Source organism: Syngnathoides biaculeatus, chromosome 1, assembly GCF_019802595.1.
Source record: "Syngnathoides biaculeatus isolate LvHL_M chromosome 1, ASM1980259v1, whole genome shotgun sequence".
Classification (NCBI taxonomy): Eukaryota; Metazoa; Chordata; class Actinopteri; order Syngnathiformes; family Syngnathidae; genus Syngnathoides; species Syngnathoides biaculeatus.
Genome location: NC_084640.1, coordinates 6239594 through 6251771, shown reverse-complemented (window position 1 = coordinate 6251771; position 12178 = coordinate 6239594). Strand labels below are relative to the sequence as shown.

Here is a 12178-nt window from a genome sequence, read left to right as displayed (position 1 = left end):
ATGGTGGTGGACTTTGCAAAATGGATGGAGATCACTATAGTGAACACTTATTTCCAGAAGAGAAAGGAATATATCGTGAGCTACAAGAGTGGAGGAAGAAGCACGCAGGTGGATTATATTTTGTGCAGACGTAATCTGAAGGAGGTTACCGACTGTAAAGTAGTGGTAGGGGAGAGTGTAGCTCGACAGCATAGGATGGGGTGTGCAGGATGACTCGGTGGTGGGTTGGAAGATTAAGAAGACAAAGGTAGAGCAGAGAACCATGTGGTGGAAGTTGAGAAAGGTAGATGTTGGTGTAAATTGAGTAAGGTAGAATGTTGTACGGCCTTTCAGAAAGAGGTGAGACAGGCTCTCGATGGACAGCAGAAGCTCCCGGAAGACTGGACTACGACAGCCAAGGTGATCAGAGAGACAGGCACGAGAGTACTTGGTGTGTCTTCTGGTAGGAAAAGGGAGAAGGAGACTTGGTGGTGGAACCCCAAAATAGAGGAAGTCACACAAGAAAAGAGATTAGCGAAGAAGAAGTGGGACACTGAGAGGTCTCAGGAGAGGCGAAAGGAGTTCATTGAGATGTGACGTAGGACTTAGGTAGAGGTGGCAAAAGCTAAACAAGAGGCATAGGATGACATGTACACCAGGTTGGACACAAAAGAAGAAAAGGATCTCTACAGGTTGGCCAGACAGCGGGATAGAGATGGGAAAGATGTGCAGCAGGTAAGGGTGATTAAGGATAGAGATGGAAATGTGTTGACTGGTCCCAGTAGTGTGCTAAATAGATGGAAAGAGTACTTTGAGAAATTGATGAATGAAGAAAATGAGAGAGAAGGAAGAGCTGAAGAGGCAAGTGTGAAGGACCAAGAAGTGGCAATGATTAGTTAGGGGGAAGTTAGAAAGGCACTACAAAAGATGAAAAATGGAAAGGCAGTTGGTCCTGATGACATACCGGTGGAGGTATGGAAGCAATTTGGAGAGATGGCTGTGGAGTTTATGACCAACGTATTCAACAGAATACTAGCGGGCGAAAAGATGCCTGAAGAATGGAGGAAGTGTTCGAGTTCCCATTTTGAAGAACAAAGGCGATGTTCAGAGCTGTGGGAATTATAGAGGAATAAAGCTGATGAGCAATGAAGTTATGGGAAAGATCAGTCAAGGCTCAACTCAGAACAGAAGTATCTGCAAGCAACAGTATGGGTCCAAGCAGGTTGGAACAGCTGGAAGAAAGTGTCTGGTGTCTTTTGTGACCGAAGAGTCTCTGCTTGGATGAAGGGCACTTTATAAAGAGGCCAACCATGATGTACGGATTAGAGACGGTGGCACTGAAGAGACAACAGGAAGCAGAGCTGGAGGTGGCAGAAATGAAGATGTTAAGGTTCTCGCTAGGAGCGAGCAGGTTGAATAGGATGAGAAACGACCTCATTAGAGGGACAGCCAAAGTTGGATGGTTTGGAGACAAGGTTTGAGAAAACAGACTTCGATGGTTTGGACATATTCAGAGGCGAGAAAGTGAGTATATTGGCAGAAGCTGCTGAGGATGAAGCTGCCAGGCAAAAGAGCGAGAAAGAAGGTTGATTTATGTGGTGAGGGAAGACATGAGGGCAGGTGGGATTCGAGGGGAAGATGCAGGAGATAGGCTCAGGTGGAAAAAGATGACAAGTGTGGCGACCCCTAACGGGACAAGCCGAAAGGAAAAGAAGAAGTTGTGGTAAAGAGGGAGCGAAGACGAAAGGCGAAGCTCTCGATTTCCCAGTCGATCTACGTTCCTACTCTCACCTATGGGCAAGAGCTGTGGATTGTGACCGAAAGAACAAGATCCCAGATACATCCTCCACAGGGTTTCCGGGATCTCCCTTTGAGATAGGTTGAGAAGCTCGGTCATCCGGGAGGGGCTCAGTGTCGAGTCGCCTCTCCTCCGCATTGAGAGGAGCCAGATGAGGTGGCTGGGGCATCTGTTTCAGATACCTCCTGGACGCCTCCCTGGTGAGGTGTTCCGGGCATGTCCCACTGGAAAGAGACCCCGATGAGGACCCAGGACAAGCTGGAGAGACTATGTTTCTCGCTGGCATGGGAACAACTTGGGATCCCTCAGGAAGAACTGGAAGAAGTGACTGGGGAAAGGGAAGTCCGGGTATCCTTGCTGAAACTATTTCCCCCACGACCCGACCTGGAAAAATGGATGGATGGATAGACAATAAGGGTGTTCAAATACTTATTTTCTTCACTGTATGAGTGTCTACATTTGGTTGCAGTAGAGCAGAACATTCTCTTTGTGGAACAATAAGGAAGTGGGGTTGGAAGGGAGACTGCCTGGGATTACCAGGTGCTGTAAAGAAGAAGGTCTTTATTACATCATCTGACACGGATCTTCGTAGGGACTTTATTACGTCATCCGACACGGATCATGGTGGAACGTTTGTGGTTCTTCCAAGTAATGACTTATATTACCTTCTGCCACTCGTGTTTTGGATATTTTTTGATTCATTACTCCATCCCTGGGAATAACATTTGCCTTCATGGACATTCATTTGGACAGTGCTGACTATCAGTGGTTTAGTTAGTTTGCGCATATTGTTCGACCTAAACTGTCATATTCGCCATTGTACCTCTAGTTTGTGTTTTATTTTATGTTTGAGATTGTAATCTTACAGATCCACTGACACGTAAACCTTACCACAACGGACCGATACAAAGTCCGCATCACTGTAGACGCTGCACCGATCAGTCTATCGATTTCCCACTCCATTCTTCCCACACTCGTGAACAAGACCCAAAGACATTTGATCTCCTCCACTTGGGGCAGGATCTTGTCCCAAACCCGGAGAGGGCAGGCAATCCTTTTCCAACTGAGGACCATGGTCTAAGATTTGGAGGTGCTGATTCTCATCCCAGCCACTTCACCCTGTGCTGCGAACCACTCCAGTGAGAGTTGGAGATCACGGCTTGATAAAACCAACAGAACCACATCATCTGCAAAGAGCAAAGATGCAATGCTGAGGCCACCAAACCAGACTCACTCTAAGCCTCCGCTGCGCCTAGAGATTCTGTCCATAAAAATTATGCACAAAAATCGGATGACAAAGGGCAGCCTTGGCGGAGTCTAACTCCCACCGGAAATGAGTTCCACTTATTCCCGGCAATGCAGACCAAACTCTGACAATGGTCGTACGGGGACCGAAAAGCTTGTCTCAGGGGGTTCGGTACCCCATACCACTGAAGAACCACCCACAGGACTCCCCGAGGGACACGGTTGCACACCTTTTCCGAGTCCACAAAACACATGGATTCTAGGATTCTACCAAGGGTGTAGAGCTGGTCCACTGTTGCACGGCCAGGACAAAAACCACATTGTTCCTCCTGAATCCGAGTTTCAACTTTCCGACGGACCCCTCCTTTCCAGTACCCCAGAATATATCTTACCAGGAAGGCTGAGGAGTGTGATTCCCCAATATTAGCAACAAACCTCCGATCACCCTTCTTTAAACGGGGGATCACCACCCTTGTCTGCCAATCCAGAGGCACTGTCCCCGATCTCCACGCGATGTTGCAGAGGTGTGTCAACCAGGACAACCTCATAACATCCAGAGCCTTTAGGAACTCCGGGCGAATCTCATCCACCCCTGGGGCCCTGCCACCAAGGAGCTTTTTAAATCACCTCGGTGACCTCAACACCAGCGAAAGAAGAGCCCGCCTCAGAGCACCCAGACTCATCTTCCTCATGGGAAGGCGTGTTGGTGGAATTGAGGAGGTCTTCGAAGTGTTCTCCCCACTGAATCAACATCCCGAGTTGAGGTCAGCAGTGCCCAATCCCCACTAAACACAGTGTTGATGCTGCAAGGCTTCCACCTCCTTAGACGCCAGACAGTGGACCAGAATTTCCTCTAAGTAGTCTTGAAGTCGTTCCCCATGGCCTCACAAAATTCCTCCCACGCCTGGTTTTTGCCTCAGTGACCACCGGGGCTGCATTCTGTTTGGGCAGCCGGTACAGGCACGGCCAAGAATGCTCGATAGCTTGACAGCTTCCCTCACTGTTGGTGTCCACCAATGTCTTCGCAGGTTGCCACCACCACAGGCACCGACCACCTTATCACCACAGCTCCGGTTGGCCGCCTCAGCATTGGAGGCACGGAACATCGTCCACTCAGACTCAATGTCCCCCACCTCCTCTGGGACGTGAGATAGGTGCGAGTTGAAATTCCTTTTGACAGGGGAATCTGCCAGCCGTTCCCAGCAGACCCTCACAATACGTTTGAGCCTGCAACGTCTGACCGGCATCTTCCCCCACTATCGGAGCCAACGCAACACGAGGTGGTGATCAGTTGACAGCCCCACCCCTCTTTTCACCCGAGTGTCCAACACATGCAGTCGCAAGTCGAATGACACGACCACAAAGTCGATCATCGAACTGCAACCTAGGGTGTCCTGTTGCCTGGTGGACACCCTTATGCCTGAACATGGTGTTCGTTATGGACAATCCACGATGAGCACAGAAGTCCAGAAACAGAACACCACTCGGGTTCTGATCGGGGGGGCTGTTCTTCCCAATCACGCCCTTCCAGGTCTCACTGTCATTGCCCATGTGGGCATTGAAGTCCCCAGCAGAATGATGGAGTCCGCAGAGGGGATGCTCTGCAGCACTCCCTTTTATGACTCCTTAAACGGCGGGTACTCTGAACTGTTCTTCGGTGCATAAGCACAAACAACAGTCACGACCTGTCCCCCTACGTGAAGGCTGAGGGAAGCTTCCCTTTCATCCACCAGGGTAAACCCCATCGTACAGGCCCCAAGCCGGGGGGGAGTTGAACAGAGTCCAATCCTTCTCAAGAGGAGTGGTTACAGAGCCCAAGCGGTGCATAGAAGCGAGTCTGACTATATCTAGTCGGAACATCTTGACCTAAAGCACCAACTCGGGCTCCTTCCTTGCCAAAGAGGTGACATTCCATGTCCCTAGAGCTAGTTTCTGTAGCCGGGGATCAGATCGCTAAGGTCCCAGCCTTTGGCCACTGCCCAGCTCAGATCGCACCTAGCCCTATGGCCCCTCTCACAGGTGGTGAGGTCATGGGAAGGGTGACCCATTTTAGCCTTTCGAGTTGTCCCGGCCGAGTCCCTGGGTGCAGGCCTGGCCACCAGGCGTTCCCCTTCAAGCCACACCTCCAAGCCTGGCTCCAGAAGGGGGACCCGGTGACCCGCGTCCAGGTAAAGAAAACCAAGATCCAATTGTTGTAATGGATGAGAGCTTTGTGGGTTCTAAATGGCAGGTTGGTTTGTATGGAGCTATTAAAAAACATAATAGTTGTGGGAGACTAATTTTTCTCACAGTTTACAGCATATGTTTCATGTGAATTTAGAATAAATCCCCATGGTGAAACCGGCAAAATATAGCAAAGCACTTGTATTGCATTTAAGACAATTTCATACAATTCAACACAAAACAATAAAAGTACTAAAACATTTTAGCAGTGTGTAACACGAGCTAACTCGCTAACGAGACGTATAGTCACCAAACTCAAAAAACTTCTCTGAAAGTAGCAATCATAAAAAGGTCCGTACGCGTCCGACAACATAATCCGTCTCTCAGAACGTAATATGATATCCGCGTCATCATAACTTCATAAAGTACGTAAGTCAGGGGTGCTAAATGTGTCGATGTCGATGGCCCGGCGTTGTGATCGCGCACCGGTGTTAGCCTCGACATGGAGGTGGATCGGGTGGGGACTTGGTTTGGCGGTGTGCGGGAGGAGAAAGGAGGTTTACATATAACACTCAAACCATTGGGACACAGAAACCCCTCAAGTACGATAAGGCAGGGCATTGGAAATACAAGTAGGGTCAATGAAATTGGGCTCATTACTTTTGGACTGCCTCTTATAATGGCAACAGTCCATCCACACATCTTTCCAAGAGTGCAACATACCTCATCCCTGGAGAAAGCCAGAACATAGGAGAGCCTCTTCCCCCAGCCAACCTCATAGAGTAAAGGTTTATCATAGATGTTCTCACATGAGTCACAGTGCAGCCAACGGCGTTGAGAAACAGAGTAAATCTCTGTCCAAACATGATCTGAAAAAGGCAAAAGTCAACGCACAGATTTTCAGTGACAGAATGACAGAAATGTTTTCATGACATTGTATACACAACTACAATTGGTGTTTAGCTATATAAATTATAGAGCGATTGAAAAATTTCTACTGTACAATAAACCTATTATGAGGTGATAGCTTTGGGAAGGCAATTGCATGTGTGGAGCGTGACAAATTTTTATCCTCTTTTATCCTTGTGTAGAAACTTGCCAGATTCTTTCACTGGATATGCTGCATAGTTTTGCCAAACACTATATTAGACAATTTTTTTGTGACAATTGAGAGGATGAGACTTAATCTGACTGTTGTCGACACACACTCTGCACAATAAATTGGCAGCACGATGCCAAATGTTACTGTGATCTTCGTTTGACATGACACAGCAAATACAGTCGCTCACTTTTTTTGGTGACCAGCCTTAGGAGAAGATAAAATGTATGCCAAGTAGCGAAGCTTATTGGTTCCTTTGGGATACTTTGACTCAAGCTGAATAATAGACACTAATAAGCAAAGATAGTCAGGCACTTCGAAATGTGGAACAATTTTATGCATAAGTGGTCACTTCTCGCTAAAAAAGTTGTAACAGTTGGAAAAAATACACGCAAAGACTCAACAGAAGATCATGTTTTTCTGTGGAGAATACATCAATCAATCGATTTTCTGTACCGCTTACCATCACTCACATTGTGGGAGTGCTGGTGACTCTTCAGATGACACTGGGCAAGAATTGGATTATACCCTGAACTGGTCACCAACCAAACGCAGGGCATATAGAGACAAAACACTCACATTCACCCCAACGGGTTTCATTTAATCTAACACATTTTTGGAATGTGGGAGGAAACCCGGAGAAAACCCCTGCAGGCACGATGCAAACATGCCAACAGGCGAGGCTTGATTTTATCCTCAGAACTGAGGCTGATGTGTTAACCACCCATCAACTATGGTGCCCGTGAAGATTACATTATTATAAGTGATGAGTCAGGGTACATTGGGAGGATATGTTGTCACAGAGACATGCAGAAATTTTGTGGCAAGGGAGTCAAATGACAAAAAGGGCTCAGTTTTTAATTTACTAATTAAAAAAAAATAATAATAATCGGACATCTCTGATTTACATTTTCATTTCAATTCTCTGAAAATCATAATTTTGAATACTCTGAAGATTTTAACAAAAAAATCTGGCCAAATAGATTTCATTGTACACATTAACAATGAGTCAGGAAGAACAAAGACAAGTGGTGAAACCATGTTGAATGTTCTATGTACAGTGAAGACAATAAGTATTTGAACACCCTGCTGGACTGAGAGTTCTCCCACTTGGAAATCATGGAGGGGTCTGGAATAATCACCGTAGGTTCATGTCCACTGTGACAGAGATAATCTAAAAAGAAAAATCCAGAAATAATGTATGATTTTTTTTTTTTTACAATTTGTGTGATCCAGTAGTATTTGAACAGAGGAGAAAACCAATGTTAATATTTGGTGCAGTAGCCTTAGTTTGCAATTACAGAGGTCAAACGTTTCCTGTAGTTGTCCACCTGATTTGTACACACTGCAGGAGGGATTTTGGCCCAGTCCTCCACACAGATCTTCTCTAGATCAGACAGGTTTCTGGGCTGTCGCTGACAAACACGGCGTTTCAGCTCCCTCTTAAAGGTTTTCTATTGGGTTTAGGTCTGGAGACTGGCTAGGCCATGCCAGAACCTTGATATGCTTCTTCCGGAGCCACTCCTTGGTTTTCCTGCCTGTCTGCTTCGGGTCATTCTCATGTTGAAAGAACCAGCCTCAACCCATCTTCAATGCTCTGACTGAGGGAAAGAGGTTGTTCCCCAAAATCTCACAATACGTGACCGGTAATCCTCTCCTTAATACACTGCAGTCGTCCTGTCCCTTGTGCAGAAAACCCCCCAAAGCATGACGCTACAACCCCCATGCTTAAGGATGGTGTTCTTGGGCTGGAACTCATCATTCGTCTTCCTCCAAACACGGTTCGTGGAATTATGAACAAAACGTTCCATTTTGGTGTAATTTGACCAAAAAACCTTTTCCCATGACTCCTCTGGATCATCCAATTGGTCATTGGCAAACTTAAGACTGGCCTTCACCTGCTGGTTTAAACAGGGGAACCTTCCGTGCCATGCATGATTTCAAACCATGGCGTCTTAGTGTATTACCAACAGTCACCTTGGAAACGGTGGTCCCAGCTCTTTTCAGGTCATTGACCAAGTCCTGTCGTGTAGTCCTGGGCTGATTCCTCACCTTTCTAAGGATCATTGAGACCCCACAAGGTGATATCTTGCATGGTGCTCCACTCCGATTGAGATTGACTCTCATGTTTAGCTTCTTCCATTTTCTAATGACTGCTCCAACAGTGGACCTCTTTTCCACCAAGCTGTTTGGCAATTTCTCCGTAGCCCTTTCCAGCCGTGAGGAGTTGTACAATTTTGTCTCTGGTGTCTTTGGACAGCTCTTTGGTCTTGGCCATGTTACAAGTTTGAGGCTTACTGATTGTATGGGGTGGACAGGTGTCTTTATGCAGCTAACGATGTCACACGGGTGCATCTGGTTCAGGATAATACACAGAGTTGAGGTGGAATTTTAAAGGCAGACTAACAGGTCTTTGAGGGTCATAATTCTATCTGATAGACAGGTGTTCAAGTACTTGTTTGCAGCTGTATAACACAAATTAGCATAGCAGGGTGTTCGAATACTTATTTTCTTCATTGTATGTATTATGTGATTTGCAATTTTGCCCCATGGGTAGGATGTGACCTCAGGTGAAAGAGAAATCCTGGAAGGAACGAGATTAAATAGTTCTATGCATCCAAGACACTCAGTGAGCTGTTATTGGTGCAGATTGTAATGGACATGTTGGTGAAGGAAACGGGTAATGAAAAAGTAATTGGTAAGTACAGCATTCAAGAAAGGAACTTTGAGTTACAGATGGCGCTAGACTTTACAAAAAGGATGGTAATGGCAGTAGTGAACACATTTTTCCAGAAATGGCAGGAACATGGGGTGCAAGAGTGCAGGTTGAAATAAACAGGTGGATTACATTTTGTTCAGATGATGTAATCTGAAGATGGCTGCTGACTGTAAGTGGAATGGTGGAGTGTAGGATGAATTTGTTTGTGGGGGTAAAGATTAAAAAGACAAACGTAAAGCAGAGAACCATGTGGTAGAAGCTGAGAAAGGAAGAGTGTAGCATGGCCTTTCAGAAAAAAAGTGAGACAGGAGACAGGAGGACCGCCCGGAAGGCCGGACTACTACACCCAAGATTGATCAAAGAGACAGATAGGAGAGTACTTGGTGCAACTTCTGGTAAGAAAGGGAAGAAGTAAAATTAGAGGTGGAAAACCAAAGTACAGAAGTCCTCCAAGCAAAGAGGTTAGTGAAGAAGTGGGACAATGAGAAGACTGGAGAGGTTAAATGAATACATTGAGATGCAGCATAGGGCAAAGGTAGAGGTGAAGACTTAACAAGAAGGATTTGAGGTACACTTAAGAAGGAGGAAAGGATTTCCACAGGGTGGCTGGACAGAGGGCAAGAAATGGGGAAAAATGTGCAGCAGGGTATGTGATTGAGGATAGAGATGGAAATCTGTTAACTGCTCCCAGTTCTAAACGGATGGAAAATAATAGATTGGGAATTTGATCAGCAAAGAAAATGAGAGAAGGAAGAGGAGAAGAGGCAAGTGTGGTAGACAAGGAAGTGGCAATGATAAGCCAGGAGGAGGTGACAAAGACACTAAAAAGGATGAAAAATGGAAAGGCAGTTGGTCCTGATGACATACTTTGGAAATATGAAAGCGATTTGGAGAGGTGGCTGTGGAGTTTTTTACCAACTTGTTCACGCAGCCTATGGCAGTCATAGACTCAGTGACGTGAACAGTGATATGGCGTCCGGTGAGAGCCAGGCTCAAGCAACCCTGGACATTTAAAGTACGATTTCACAAGGAAGGAAGACAAGAGGGACTTTTTCTTGCAAGGAGGATGCAGGATGTTTTTCTCACCATCTCCACCCCATTCTGGCCACATCTCCACGAATCCTTTTTAATTTCCATAGTAGTAGTAGTAGTAGTAGTAGTAGTCCGAAACGTAAAAAACACAGCAAATGTGGTAAACAACACAACCGTAAGCAAATGTGACAAAGCAACTTTCTCCGTCTTGGTCTTGTGACATCATATCTTGTGTCACCCTCGTGACGTCTCCACCTCTCCTACGGTCAAGCGCTGTCTCGCATGTAATGCGCCTCTCTTTGTTGCATGTTGTTCAAGCATTAAAGCAAAAGAGGATTAAAAGTAAAACAAAATAGCTCCAGACTATTAAGAAAAAGAGCATTAAACGTAAAACAGAGCAAATATGAGATGATTACCTACAACTAATCAAACAAGGAGTGTGTTAAAAAAATATGAGTATGCTGTTGATTTTAAAAACTCAAAACCAAACTGATTTGTACTGTTTTGTTTCTAGGATGTACCAATCCTTTGAATCCATCCATCAATCTTATCCCACTTTTCTGGATCAGGTCACGGGGCCAGTAGCTTCAACAGCAATACCCAGACTTCCCTTTCCCCAGCCACTTCATCCAGCTCTTCGAGAGGGATCCCGAGGCAGCCCCAGGCCAGCCGAAAGACAGTCTCTCCAGCGTGTTCTGAGTCGTCCCTGGGGTCTCTTTCCGGTGGGATGTGCCTGAAACACCTCACTGAGGTGGTATCCATCAGGCATCCAAATCAGATGCCCTAGCCACCTCATCTGGCTCCTTTCAATGCGGAGGAGCAGCAGTTCGACACTGAGCCCCTCCTAGATGGGCGAGCTTCTCACCCTTTCTCTTAGAGAGAGCCCGCTCATTTCGGGTGCTTGTATCCGGGATCTTGTTCTTTCGGTCACAACCCACAGCTGGTGACCATAGATGAGGGTAGAAACATAGATCGACGTAAATGGAGAAGTTCGCCTTTCGACTTAGGTCCCTCTTTACCACAACGGACCGATACAAAGTCTGCATCACTGCAGACGCTGCACCACTCTATCTGTCGATCTCTGGCTCCATTCTTTCCTCACTCGTGAACAAGACCCCATGATACTCGAACTCCTCCACTTGGGGCAGGATCTCAACCCTGACCCCAAGAGGGCAAGCCACCGTTTTACAACTGAGGACCATGTTCTCAGATTTGGAGATGCTGATTCTTATCCCAGCTGCTTCACACTCTGCGGAGAACCGCTCCAGTGAACATTGGAGATTAGGGCTTGATGAAGCCAACAGAAAAACATCATCTGCAAAGAGGATACAATAATGAGGCCACCAAACCGGACACCCTCTATGCCTAGGCTGCGCCAAGGAATTCTGTCCATAAAAGTCAAACAAAATCGGTGACAACATTATTTAGAATGGGACACAACTGTCGATATAAAGTCTTATAGGTGGCAGTATTTATCAGAGGAGAAACCAAGCAAGAAAGTCTAAGGAACTGTCTGCAAGCCTAAGAGACCGGATTATGTCAAAGAAGAAAACTAGGGAAGAATACAAAATAATTTTACCAAAAGTGAAGGTCCCGAAAAGCACTGTGATCTCGATTATGTGGAAATGGAAGAAGTTTGGAACCACCAGGAGTATTCAGAGATCTGGCCATTTTACTAATCTGATTAACCAGGGAAGAAGGGCTTCGGTCAATGAGGTGATAAAGAAACCTTGGTCCGGACTTCGAATGCTCACTTGTGGCCCAGAGGGAAGCCATGTCTCACGAAAAGTCAGATGGCAGCCCGCTTGGAGTTTGCCAAAGGACCAGCAGAAATAAAATCATCTTGTCTGATCAAACAAAAATTCTACTTTTTGGCTGGAAATACAAGAGTCATATTTGGAGAAGAGGTACTGCTCATCACCTGGCTCACACGATCCCTACTGTGAAACATGTTGGTGGCCCCATCAGGCTGTGGGGCTGTTTTTCGAATGCAGGAATTGGCGACCAGTCCGCATAGAGGGTAAGATGACAGTTGCCACATTTTGAGACATTTTTAAAAATAACTTGTGCCTATTTGCTCTAGAACTCAGACCAAAGTGTCGGTTCAGTTTTGAACACGACTATTGCCCAAAGCACACAGCCA

At 46.1% G+C, this 12178-nt stretch overlaps 1 protein-coding gene across 13 annotated transcripts in view; it reads right to left on the bottom strand.

The window, feature by feature from the left end:
• The window catches only part of ngly1 (N-glycanase 1), an 81130-nt gene that overhangs the window by 36786 nt on the left and 32166 nt on the right, over positions 1 to 12178 (bottom strand). For all 13 annotated transcript variants that reach the window (XR_009798540.1, XR_009798601.1, XM_061844602.1 and 10 more), the window contains exon 7: positions 5909 to 6054. Coding sequence is in view for 11 of the 13 variants with exons in the window: in XM_061844602.1 (XP_061700586.1) it covers positions 5909 to 6054 (146 nt within the window). In the remaining 2 variants the exon portion in view is untranslated. The remainder of the gene's footprint in view (positions 1 to 5908; positions 6055 to 12178) is intronic.